The sequence below is a fragment of the Salmo trutta genome, chromosome 31 (genome assembly GCF_901001165.1).
Source record: "Salmo trutta chromosome 31, fSalTru1.1, whole genome shotgun sequence".
Taxonomy (NCBI): Eukaryota; Metazoa; Chordata; class Actinopteri; order Salmoniformes; family Salmonidae; genus Salmo; species Salmo trutta.
This window is the reverse complement of record NC_042987.1, coordinates 40,507,851-40,522,150: the sequence shown is the minus strand read 5'-3', so window position 1 is coordinate 40,522,150 and position 14,300 is coordinate 40,507,851. Positions and strand designations below refer to the sequence as shown.

At 42.0% G+C, this 14,300-nt stretch overlaps 1 protein-coding gene across 1 annotated transcript in view; it reads right to left on the bottom strand.

Moving 5' to 3' along the window:
* The window catches only part of ptprma (protein tyrosine phosphatase receptor type Ma), a 286,344-nt gene that overhangs the window by 189,940 nt on the left and 82,104 nt on the right, over window positions 1–14,300 (bottom strand). The window contains exons 6-7 of the mRNA XM_029724694.1: window positions 7,551–7,666; window positions 1,747–1,921 (exon numbers count right to left, since the gene is read on the bottom strand). Coding sequence (XP_029580554.1) covers window positions 1,747–1,921; window positions 7,551–7,666 — 291 coding nt within the window. The remainder of the gene's footprint in view (window positions 1–1,746; window positions 1,922–7,550; window positions 7,667–14,300) is intronic.

Sequence of the window (14,300 nt, the reverse complement as noted above, 5' to 3'; positions counted from 1 at the left end):
CACACACTTGACTTTTTTTGGGGGGGGGGAGAAATCCTGATTTGTATCCAACGACCAATCTCTAGTGACGCAGATGTGTGTGTGTGTGTGTGTGTGTTGCCGAGTGTGTTACTGAGTGCCTACAGTACAGTATATTATTAAACCCTAAATTCTCCATGAACACACCACTGAAGTATTAGGCTCCCGAGTGGAGCAGCGGTCTAAAAGCACTGCATCTCAGCACTAGTGGCGTCACTACAGACCCTGGTTTGATTCCAGGCTGTATCACAACCGGCCGTGAGTGGGAGTCCCATAGGGCGGCCGGGTTTGGCCCGGGGTAGGACGTCATTGTAAATATGAATTTGCTCTTAACTGACTTGCCTAGTTAAATAAAGGTCAAATAAACACACTGTCAACCACAAAGACTTTGTGTGGGACCTAATTCCCTTTATAGTGCACTTCTTTTGACCAAGGCCTATAGGGTTAGTAGTGCACTACTTTAGACCAGGGCCTATAGGGTTCATAGTGCACTACTTTAGACCAGGGCCTATAGGGTTCATAGTGCACTACTTTAGACCAGGGCCCAAAGGGTTCATAGTGCACTACTTTAGACCAGGGCCCAAAGGGTTCATAGTGCACTACTTTTGACCAGGGCCTATAGGGTTAGTAGTGCACTACTTTAGACCAGGGCCCAAAGGGTTAGTAGTGCACTACTTTAGACCAGGGCCCAAAGGGTTAGTAGTGCACTACTTTAGACCAGAGCTCTATGGGGTACGTAGGGACTGGGGTGTCATTTGAGACGCACCCTCAGTCCTCCCATCTCTCTCTCTCTCCTATGTCTGTGTAAAACAGTATTCTGAGGACGGGACCGTTATAACATGATTGACACCCCTCCGTCCAGACATACTGGATTAAACCTATCAATCAAACACAAAGCTGCCAGACAAAAAAAAAGAAAAAGAAAAGGCAGGCCAGTAAATTCAATAGACGGCGCAGGCCGACTGAGGTGAAGAAATATACACAGCCATTACAGGACTATAGGGCTGAAGGAAAAAGGCCATTCTGGATTTAGTTTCACACTCAGTCCATAAATTCATATCAAACTGCAAGGAGAGGAGGAGGAGGGTGGTATGAGAGAGGTTCCTCTGTGTGTGTGTGTGTGTGTGTGTGTGTGTGTGTGTGTGTGTGTGTGTGTGTGTGTGTGTGTGTGTGTTTTTGTTTGTTTGTTTGTTTGTTTGTGGGTTGCCCTAAATGGTTAGAGTTGTATGGCTGATGTTGGTGAGCAGGAAAAGACAGGAAGAAGCAGGAAGCAGAAGATGGGTCTGCCTTGTCCTTTAGGGCGGAATGGGTCTGTATCATAATTTAGGTTAGAATGGGTCAGTCCTCCTCTTCGCTCGTTCAAGTGCAGGACTTTTATAGAGAACACACACATCCCAGTCTACTAGGGAACACATCAACATAAACTTTCACTTCTCTGGCTGTGTTTTATATTTAACCTCGTTGGGGCTTCCTTTCATCTTTGAGGATATTCTGGAAAACAACGTCTGAATGATTTCCTGGTTGTATATATCTTGTGCCCATTGCTCTGTGAAGGTCGTGGGAATGTTGGGGCTATTTCAGTTCTACTGTGGATCCATTTCACAATTCACCACAATGTAATTTAAAAGGTTTGGAGGATTACGTTTTATGGTGAGTTCTCCATAGTTGGACACTATGGTACTTACGTTTTATGGTGAGTTCTCCATAGTTGGACACTATGGTACTTACGTTTTATGGTGAGTTCTCCATAGTTGGACACTCCAACTCCTTTGTCAGAGTGGACTATGCATCGGTAGCGTCCTGAGTCTCCTTTAGTGGTGTTCTCCACGTCGAAGGTCCCAATGAAGCGTCTGTTGTTCCACGGCTTAGTGGACTTCATAGGGGCCTCGCGTCCACCGATGCCCTGTTGAAACACACAGCAGGTTAGATGTAGTTTTAGTGGTACATGGTCATTTAGTGGCATTCGCAGGGAACTTGCGTCCACCCATACTTTGTTTGGAATGCAGACGGGGGTTAGCTCTCAAAACGTAGGGTTAGGCAAATTGACAGGTTTATTTACTAAAGTGGCTTGACCTTGATTGTGTCAGTGTGTGTGGGGACAACATCAGTGTGTGTGTGTGTGTGTGTGTGTGTGTGTGTGTGCGTGCGTGCGTGCGTGCGTGCGTGCGCGTGCGTGCGTGCATGCGTGCGTGCGTGTGTGGCAGCAGAGCCAACAGGGTCATATTAGCCAGGTGTAGAAGCTGTATGCTGATATTTAGAACAAGGTCACATCACTTCACTACACTGCTGTGAGACTCCAGGATGCAGAAATGTTATATACACTGTAGTAGTCTACAGTGCATTTAGAAAGTATTCAGACCCCTCGACTATTTCCACATTTTGTTACGTTACAACCTTATTTTAAAATATATATATATTTTTTAAATCCTCATTAATCTACAGACAATACACCACAATGACAAAGCGAAAACATTTTTTTTAGAAATGTTTGCATATGTATTAAAAATAAAAAACAGAAATACCTTATTTACATAAGAATTCAGACCCTTTGCTTTGAGATTCAAAATTGAGCTCAGGTGCATCCTGTTTCCATTGATCATCCTTGAGATGTTTCTACAACTTGATTGGAGTCCACCTGTTGTAAATTCAATTGATTGGACATGATTTGGAAAGGCACACACCTGTCTATATAAGGTCCCACAGTTGACAGTGCATGTCAGAGCAAAAACCAAGCCATGAGGTCAAAGGAATTGGTGGAGAAGGGCCTTGAACCCAATGGTCACTCTGACAGAGCTCCAGAGTTTGTCTGTGGAGATGGGAGAACCTTCCAGAAGGACAACCATCTCTGCAACACTCCACCAATCAGGCTTTTATGGTAGAGTGGCCAGATGGAAGCCACTCCTCAGTAAAAAGCACATGACAGCCCGCTTGGAGTTTGCCAAAAGGCAGAGGTGTGGCTCAGTTGGTAGAGCATGGTTGGTAGAGCATGGTGTTTGCAATGCAAGGGTTGTGGGTTTGATTCCCACGGGGGACCAGTACAATTTTTTTTTTAATGAAATGTATGCATACACTACTGTAAGTTGCTCTGGAGAAGAGCATCTGCTAAATGACTAAAATGTACTCAATAATTGTCATACTTGAGTAAAAGTAAAGATACCTTAGTATAAAATGACTCAAGTAAAAGTGAAAGTAACCCAGTAAAATACTACTTGAGTAAAAGTGTAAAAGTATGAGGTTTTATAAATACTTTAGTACAGTGGTGGAAAAAGTACTACATTTTCATACTTGAGTAAAAGTACAAAGTAAAAGTAAATTCTATACATCAAATTCCTTATATTTAGTAAACCAGACGGCACAATTTCCTTTTTTATTACAGCCAGGTGTAACTCAGACATAATTTACAAAGGAAGCATTTATGTTTAGTGAGTCCACCAGATCAGAGGCAGTGGACATGACCAGGGATGTTCTCTGTTTAGTGAGTCCTCCAGATCAGAGGCAGTAGGGATGACCAGGGATGTTCTCTGTTTAGTGAGTCCTCCAGATCAGAGGCAGTAGGGATGACCAGGGATGTTCTCTGTTTAGTGAGTCCTCCAGATCAGAGGCAGTAGGGATGACCAGGGATGTTCTCTGTTTAGTGAGTCCGTCAGATCAGAGGCAGTCTGGATGACCAGGGATGTTCTCTGTTTAGTGAGTCCACCAGATCAGAGGCAGTAGGGATGACCAGGGATGTTCTCTGTTTAGTGAGTCCTCCAGATCAGAGGCAGTAGGGATGACCAGGGATGTTCTCTTGATGAGTGTGTGAATTAGACATTGTTCCTGTCCTGCAAAGCATTCAAATTGTAACCTGTACTTTTGGGTGTCAGGGAAAATGTATGGAGTAAAAAGTACATTATTTTCTTTAGGAATGTAGTGAAGTAAAAGTTTAATATAAATAGTCAAATAAAGTACAGTAGTACTTTAAAGTATTTTTACTTAAGCACTTCACACCACTGCCAAAAAGGCACATGAACACTCTCAGACCATGAGAAACAAGATTCTCTGGTCTGATGAAACCAAGATTGAACTCTTTGGCCTGAATGCCAAGCGTCACGTCTGGAAGAAACCTGGCACCATCCCTACAGTGAAGCATGGTGGTGGCAGCATCATGCTGTGGGGATGTTTTTCAGCAGTGGCAGGGACTGGAAGACTAGTCAGGATCGAGGGAAAGATGAACAGAGCAAAGTACAGAGAGATCCTTGATGAAAACCTGCTCCAGAGCGCTCAGGACCTCAAACTGGGGCGAAGGTTCACCTTCCAACAGGACAATGACCCTAAGCACACAGCCAAGACAATGCAGGACCTCCTGATCTAACATCTCTGGAGAGACCTGAAAATAGCTGTGCAGCAACGCGCCTCATCCAGCCTGACAGAGCTAGAGAGGATCTGCAGAGAAGAATGGGAGAAACTCCCCAAATACAGGTCTGCCAAGCTTGTAACATCATACCAAAGAAGACTCCAGGCTGTAATCGCTGCCAAAGGTGCTTCAACAAAGTACTGAGTAAAGGGTCTGAACACTTATGTAAATGTCATAATTAATTTCTATGAACCTGTGTTTTGCTTTATCACTAAGGGGTATTGTGATGTCATTAAGGGGTATTGTGATGTCATTAAGGAGTATTGTGATGTCATTAAGCGGCATTATGTGTAGATTGATGAGGGGGAAAAATCTATTTAATCCATTTTAGAATAAGGCTGTAACGTAACAAAATGTGAAAAAAGTCAAGGGGGCTAATTACTTTCCGAATGCACTGTATATGGCACTGTACACTGTATATTTTGTCTTTTTCCACATTTTGTTACGTTACAGCCTTTAATATATACACTGCTCAAAAAAATAAAGGGAACACTAAAATAACACATCCTAGATCTGAATGAATGAAATAATCTTATTAAATACTTTTTTCTTTACATAGTTGAATGTGCTGACAACAAAATCACACAAAAATAATCAATGGAAATCCAATTTATCAACCCATGGAGGTCTAGATTTGGAGTCACACTCAAAATTAAAGTGGAAAACCACACTACAGGCTGATCCAACTTTGATGTAATGTCCTTAAAACAAGTCAAAATGAGGCTCAGTAGTGTGTGTGGCCTCCACGTGCCTGTATGACCTCCCTACAATGCCTGGTCATGCTCCTGATGAGGTGGCGGATGGTCTCCTGAGGGATCTTCTCCCAGACCTGGACTAAAGCATCCGCCAACTCCTGGACAGTCTGTGGTGCAACGTGGCGTTGGTGGATGGAGCGAGACATGATGTCCCAGATGTGCTCAATTGGATTCAGGTCTGGGGAACGGGCGGGCCAGTCCATAGCATCAATGCCTTCCTCTTGCAGGAACTGCTGACACACTCCAGCCACATGAGGACTAGCATTGTCTTGCATTAGGAGGAACCCAGGGCCAACCGCACCAGCATATGGTCTCACAAGGGGTCTGAGGATCTCATCTCAGTACCTAATGGCAGTCAGGCTACCTCTGGCGAGCACATGGAGGGCTGTGCGGCCCCCCAAAGAAATGCCACACCATGACTGACCCACCGCCAAACCGGTCATGCTGGAGGATGTTGCAGGCAGCAGAACGTTCTCCACGGCGTCTCCAGACTCTGTCACGTCTGTCACATGTGCTCAGTGTGAACCTGCTTTCATCTGTGAAGAGCACAGGGTGCCAGTGGCGAATTTGCCAATCTTGGTGTTCTCTGGCAAATGCCAAACGTACTGCACGGTGTTGGGCTGTTAGCACAACCCCCACCTGTGGACGTCGGGCCCTCATACCACCCTCATGGAGTCTGTTTCTGACCGTTTGAGCAGACACATGCACATTTCTGGCCTGCTGGAGGTTATTTTGCAGGGCTCTGGCAGTGCTCCTCCTGCTCCTCCTTGCACAAAGGCAGAGGTAGCGGTCCTGTTGCTGGGTTGTTGCCCTCCTACGGCCTCCTCCACGTCTCCTGATGTACTGGCCTGTCTCCTGGTAGCGCCTCCATGCTCTGGACACTACGCTGACAGACACAGCAAACCTTCTTGCCACAGCTCGCATTGATGTGCCATCCTGGATGAGCTGCACTACCTGAGCAACTTGTGTGGGTTGTAGACTCCGTCTCATGCTACCACTAGAGTGAAAGCACCGCCAGCATTCAAAAGTGACCAAAACATCAGCCAGGAAGCATAGGAACTGAGAAGTGGTCTGTGGTCCCCACCTGCAGAACCACTCCTTTATTGGGGGTGTCTTGCTAATTGCCTATAATTTCCACCTGTTGTCTATTCCATTTGCACAACAGCATGTGAAATTTATTGTCAATCAGTGTTGCTTCCTAAGTGGACAGTTTGATTTCACAGAAGTGTGATTGACTTGGAGTTACATTGTATTGTTTAAGTGTTCCCTTTATTTTTTTGAGCAGTGTATATATATATATATATATATATATATATATATATATATATATTCACATAATTATATTCTATTGATTCTATTCTATTATATTTCAGCACAAAAAAACCCCACCTGATTCAGATAATCAACATTTTACCGGTTGAAGATTATGACTGGTGGTTGATATTGCTGATTGGAACTAGACATTACTGCTGGGCAGGAACAAGATTTTAGCAGTAGTAGGTTTATTTATATAAAACCCTGGCCTACACTCTTAGAAAGGTGCTATCTAGAACCTAAAAGAGTTCATCAACTGGAGAACTGTGGGCTGAAAATTCATTTTATTAGTCCCCCTAAGTTTTCCGAGTGACCCCCCTCAATTTTGGGTAAACATTGTTACATGTAACCAGAGGTTGAAGTTGTCTCTCTGTTGTCTATTAACAGTACAGTGGAAGGCGGCCGTTAGGTTTAGGGGTCAGGGGTCAGGATAAGGTGTCGTTGTTACCTGTAACCAGAGGTTAAAGTTGTCTCTCTGTCGTCCGTTGACAGTACAGTGGAAGGCGGCCGGGGGTCGGGGGTCAGGGGTCAGGATAAGGTGTCGTTGTTACCTGTAACCAGAGGTTGAAGTTGTCCCTCTGTCGTCCGTTGACAGTACAGTGGAAGGCGGCCGGGGGTCGGGGGTCAGGGGTCAGGGGTCAGGATAAGGTGTCGTTGTTACCTGTAACCAGAGGTTGAAGTTGTCCCTCTGTCGTCCGTTGACAGTACAGTGGAAGGCGGCCGGGGGTCGGGGGTCAGGGGTCAGGATAAGGTGTCATTGTTACCTGTAACCAGAGGTTGAAGTTGTCCCTCTGTCGTCCGTTGACAGTACAGTGGAAGGCGGCCGGGGGTCGGGGGTCAGGGGTCAGGGGTCAGGATAAGGTGTCGTTGTTACCTGTAACCAGAGGTTGAAGTTGTCCCTCTGTCGTCCGTTGACAATACAGTGGAAGGCGGCCGGGGGTCGGGGGTCAGGGGTCAGGATAAGGTGTCATTGTTACCTGTAACCAGAGGTTGAAGGTGTCCCTCTGTCGTCCGTTGACAGTACAGTGGAAGGTTAGGGGTCAGGGGTCAGGGTAATGTGTTGCTGTTACCTGTAACCAGAGGTTGAAGGTGTCCCTCTGTCGTCCGTTGACAGTACAGTGGAAGGCGGCCGTCTGTCCAGCGTTGACCTCTACACCCTTTATGGTCAGGAAGTGAGGGGTGTTCACTAAAAATACACAAACACACACATATGTATGTTAATATACAGTAATAGATATATAACTCTAAACCTCATCCTTTATGGTCAGGAAGTGAGGAGTGTTCACTAAAAATACACAAACACACATATATGTATGTTAATATACAGTAATAGATATATAACTCTAAACCTCATCCTTTATGGTCAGGAAGTGAGGAGTGTTCACTAAAAATACACAAACACACATATATGTATGTTAATATACAGTAATAGATATATAACCCTAAACCTCTAGATCCTTTATGGTCAGGAAAATATGTTTATAATAGGGTATACCCTTCATGGGGTTAGAGTCTACAACAAAGTATTACATTATAGGAATACTACATGGGTTAGAGTCTACAACAAAGTATTACATTATAGGAATACTACATGGGTTAGAGTCTACAACAAAGTATTACATTATAGGAATACTGTTACTGTAAGTGTTTTTATAATAATAAGAGGTATTAATGATCCAATCCAGATATGTCATAATACCATTTAATCCAGAGTATAATTTCAACCTGTACTTCACTGTACCCCCAGTCTGTAAGGAGGAAAACCAGGCCAACTAAACATCTGACCTCGACTAGTTAGATAGAAACACAAGCAACCCAACAAAGACCCTCACTAAGCTTATTGTATCATTTCACTATTCATCAAATCTTGTCCTACTTTTAACATGTATATAATTCTATATGATATATTACAGTAGAAGACATAGTATCAGTATTACCTAGTATTATGACTATATGATATATTACAGTAGAAAACATAGTATCAGTATTACCTAGTATTATGACTATATGATATATTACAGTAGAAAACATAGTATCAGTATTACCTAGTATTATGACTATATGATATATTACAGTAGAAAACATAATATCAGTATTACCTAGTATTGAGTATATGATGTATTACAGTAGAAAACATAATATCAGTATTACCTAGTATTGAGTATATGATGTATTACAGTAGAAAACATAGTATCAGTATTACCTAGTATTATGACTATATGATATATTACAGTAGAAAACATAATATCAGTATTACCTAGTATTATGACTATATGATATATTACAGTAGAAAACATAATATCAGTATTACCTAGTATTATGACTATATGATATATTACAGTAGAAAACATAGTATCAGTATTACCTAGTATTATGACTATATGATATATTACAGTAGAAAACATAGTATCAGTATTACCTAGTATTATGACTATATGATATATTACAGTAGAAAACATAGTATCAGTATTACCTAGTATTATGACTATATGATATATTACAGTAGAAAACATAGTATCAGTATTACCTAGTATTGACTATATGATGTATTACAGTAGAAGACATAATATCAGTATTACCTAGTATTATCGATATATGCTATATTACGGTAGAAGACAGAATCAGTATTACCTAATATTGACTATATGATATATTACAGTAGAAAACATAGTATCAGTATTACCTAGTATTATGACTATATGATATATTACAGTAGAAAACATAATATCAGTATTACCTAGTATTATGACTATATGATATATTACAGTAGAAAACATAATATCAGTATTACCTAGTATTGAGTATATGATGTATTACAGTAGAAAACATAGTATCAGTATTACCTAGTATTGAGTATATGATGTATTACAGTAGAAAACATAATATCAGTATTACCTAGTATTGAGTATATGATGTATTACAGTAGAAAACATAATATCAGTATTACCTAGTATTATGACTATATGATATATTACAGTAGAAAACATAATATCAGTATTACCTAGTATTGAGTATATGATGTATTACAGTAGAAGACACAGTATCAATATTACTTAGTATTATGACTTTGACCTGTCAATCCTCCTCTAAATGGCAAACCAGACAAATCCATTTTTCTCATCGTTTGCTAATGTCTTTTTAAATGCTGAGTTGTAAGGGGAGGTGATGGACCACACAGGCAGTACTAATCACATCTCAGAGCTAGCCCATATTCCACACGGTCCTATTAAAGCACAAAATGAATTGCCTCTGCTCTACTAGGACCCCTCTAGACCCTGTCTGTATCCCAAACGGCACCCTATTCCCTATATAGTGCACTACTTTTGGGCTCTGGTTAAAGGTAGTACACTATATAGGCAATAGGGTGGACATTTTTGGGACGCAGCTCACGATCAATGCAGCGTATGAGTATCACTCAGAGAGAAACCCGATCACCACTCCCTAAGCGGCGTATTGATCCGCTCCACATTTCTACATTTAAACATCTATCACGTCGTCGTCGTCGCGGTGACAAGTGTTTTTTCATTGATCCGCTTCTGCTACATTTGTGTGCAGTGCAGAAACTAGTGCCTTTACTATGGAAATCCTTCTCATTGACATTATATTTGTAGGAATTCAGCTGCTTGATCCTGTGGTCACTAGATAATTTACATACAACAACCTGACCTGTGCTTTGTGTGACATAGCATTGATGATTAAAGCTAGATGGCCATGAATTAATTCATGGAGAACCATGGTGTTATTGATTGTAGCTGAGATTGTGAGCTATGGGCTTTAGACTGCAGGTCTCTTCATTAGGCTGTAGATTGCAGCTATGGGCTTTAGACTACAGGTCTCTTCATTAGGCTGTAGATTGTAGCTATGGGCTTTAGACTACAGGTCTCTTCATTAGGCTGTAGATTGCAGCTATGGGCTTTAGACTACAGGTCTTATCATTAGGCTGTAGATTGCAGCTATGGGCTTTAGACTACAGGTCTCTTCATTAGGCTGTAGATTGCAGCTATGGGCTTTAGACTACAGGTCTTATCATTAGGCTGTAGATTGCAACTATGAGCTTTAGACTACAGGTCTTATCATTAGGCTGTAGATTGCAGCTATGGGCTTTAGACTACAGGTCTTATCATTAGGCTGTAGATTGCAGCTATGGGCTTTAGACTACAGGTCTTATCATTAGGCTGTAGATTGCAGCTATGGGCTTTAGACTACAGGTCTTATCATTAGGCTGTAGATTGCAGCTATGGGCTTTAGACTACAGGTCTCTTCATTAGGCTGTAGATTGCAGCTATGGGCTTTAGACTACAGGTCTTATCATTAGGCTGTAGATTGCAGCTATGGGCTTTAGACTGCAGGTCTTATCATTAGGCTGTAGATTGCAGCTATGTGCTTTAGACTACAGGTCTTATCATTAGGCTGTAGATTGCAGCTATGGGCTTTAGACTACAGGTCTTATCATTAGGCTGTAGATTGCAGAACCTACGTGGAGTTGAAGTCGGAAGTTTACATACACTTAGGTTGGAGTCATTAAAACATGTTTTTCAACCACTCCACACATTTCTTGTTAACAAACTAGTTTTGTCAAGTCGGTTAGGACATCTACTTTGTGCATGACTCAAGTAATTTTTCCAACAATTGTTTACAGACAGATTATTTCACTTATAATTCACTGTATCAGAATTCCAGTGGGTCAGAAGTTTACATTTAAACAGCTTGGAAAATTCCAGAAAATGATGTCATGGCTTTAGAAGCTTCTGATAGGATATTTAACATCATTTGAGTCAATTGGAGGTGTACCTGTGGATGTATTTCAAGGCCTACCTTCAAACTCAATGTCTCTTTGCTTGACATCATCGGAAAATCAAAAGAAATCAGCCAAGACCTCAGAAAAAAAATTATAGACCTCCACAAGTCTGGTTCATCCTTGGGCGCAATTTCCAAACACCTAAAGTACCACATTCATCTGTACAAACATTAGTACGCAAGTATAACCACCATGGGGCCACGCAGCCGTCATACCGCTCAGGAAGGAGACAAGTTCTGTCTCCTAGAGATGAACGTACTTTGGTGCGAAAAGTGCAAATCAATTCCAGAACAACAGCAAAGGACCTTGTGAAGATGCTGGAGGAAACAGGTACAAAAGTACCTATATCCAGAGTGAAACGAGTCCTATATCGACATAACCTGAAAGGCCACTCAGCAAGGAAGAAGCCACTGCTCCAAAACCGCCATAAAAAAAGCCAGACTATGGTTTTCAACTGCACATGGGGACAAAGATCGTACTTTTTGGAGAAATGTCCTCTGGTCTGATGAAACAAAAATATAACTGTTTGGCCATAATCACCATCATTATGTTTGGAGGAAAAAGGGGGATGCTTGCAAGCCGAAGAACAACCTCCCAACTGTGAAGCACGGGGTGGCAGCATCATGTTGTGGGGGTGCTTTGCTGCAGGAGGGACTGGTGCACTTCACAAAATAGATGGCATCATGAGAAGGGAAAATTATGTGGATATATTGAAGCAACATCTCAAGACATCAGTCAGGAAGTTAAAGCATGCTTGCAAATGGGTCTTCCAAATGGACAATGACCCCAAGCATACTTCCAAAGTTGTGGCAAAATGGCTTAAAGACAACAAAGTCAAGGTATTGGAGTGGACATCGCAAAGTCCTGACCTCAATCCTATAGAAAATCTGTGGGCAGAACTGAAAAAGCGTGCGCGAGCAAGGAGGCCTACAAACCTGACTCAGTTACACCACCTCTGTCAGGAGGAATGGGCCGAAATTCACCCAACTTAGTGTGGGAAGCTTGTGGAAGGCTACCCGAAACATTTGACCCAAGTTAAACAATTTAAAGGCAATGCTACCAAATACTAATTGAGTGTATGTAAACTTCTGACCCACTGGGAATGTGATGAAAGAAATAAAAGCTGAAATAAATCATTCTCTCTACTATTATTCTGACATTTCACAATCTTAAAATAAAGTGGTGATCCTAACTGACCTAAGACAGGGAATTTTTACTAGGATTAAATGTCAGGAATTGTGAAAAAACTGAGTTTAAATGTATTTGGCTAAAGTGTATGTAAACTTCCGACTTCAACCGTATGTCATGTAAATTGCTCTGGCTGTACCATAGTGAGGCGTCTAACCTCAGCACACCCCCTGGGATGAACTTTAAGAACATGAGACTCCCAGACTGGTACTTAAACAGAACATAGCTCTCCCTCAACACCTAGAAACACATGTTCACTACCTGTGGTAAATGATTGATAACTCACACATGTTCAGTAGTAGCATAGGACTGACTGTGGGTAAATGTAGAAACACTCTCTCTGTATATAATAGCCTACTACCCACCAATTCAAGTACATCTGATCAACCAACATGCAGTTTTGGGTTTATATTCGATTGAGTTCATTCAAAATACGGAAAAAATGGAGTCGTTGACAAACATGAATTCAACTTGAAATTAACCAAACCTTGAAAATACTATGGTTGATTTGTGGTTGAAATCTGGATTAAAATCTACATTGTAAACTCGTTTTCCTAATCCAACCAACCAGCCACTTAGAAACAACATCCTTACTTTTGACAAAGTAAGTTGAAATAAATTGATCCTACCGTTTCATGCCTGGAGGGGATGAATAAAAACTAAATCCTCTATGTCTACATTACTAGTCTCTCCTGTACACACAGTGTGATCAACCTAAACACTTCAGCATCTCGTGGGTTTCCTGAAAAAAAGTGCTACAAAAAGCATTATGTATTCAGCAGCCATTCCCGCATGTTGTTCAATGTTCATTAGCTCAACCAACGCAGCACTTGAAGAGATGCTCGTTAATCCTATTCAGAGTGGCATATACATAGGATAGTGCTCACACTTCAATCTGAGAGACTAGAGGATAGATAGGAGAGGTTTTGGCTGGCCAACACTTTTAAGGACAGAGAGGATAGATAGGAGAGGTTATGGCTGGCCAACACTTTTAAGGACAGAGAGGATAGATAGGACAGAGGTTATGGCTGGCCAACACTTTTAAGGTAAGAGAGGATAGAAAGGAGAGAGGTTATGGCTGGCCAACACTTTTAAGGACAGAGAGGATAGATAGGAGAGGTTATGGCTGGCCAACACTTTTAAGGTAAGAGAGGATAGATAGGACAGAGGTTATGGCTGGCCAACACTTTTAAGGACAGAGAGGATAGATAGGAGAGGTTTTGGCTGGCCAACACTTTTAAGGACAGAGAGGATAGATAGGACAGAGGTTATGGCTGGCCAACACTTTTAAGGTAAGAGAGGATAGATAGGACAGAGGTTATGGCTGGCCAACACTTTTAAGGACAGAGAGGATAGATAGGAGAGGTTATGGCTGGCCAACACTTTTAAGGACAGAGAGGATAGATAGGACAGAGGTTATGGCTGGCCAACACTTTTAAGGACAGAGAGGATAGATAGGAGAGGTTATGGCTGGCCAACACTTTTAAGGACAGAGAGGATAGATAGGACAGAGGTTATGGCTGGCCAACACTTTTAAGGTAAGAGAGGATAGATAGGAGAGGTTATGGCTGGCCAACACTTTTAAGGACAGAGAGGATAGATAGGACAGAGGTTATGGCTGGCCAACACTTTTAAGGACAGAGAGGATAGATAGGAGAGGTTATGGCTGGCCAAAACTTTTAAGGACAGAGAGGATAGATAGGACAGAGGTTATGGCTGGCCAACACGTTTAAGGACAGAGAGGATAGATAGGACAGAGGTTATGGCTGGCCAACACGTTTAAGGACAGAGAGGATAGATAGGAGAGGTTATGGCTGGCCAACACTTTTAAGGA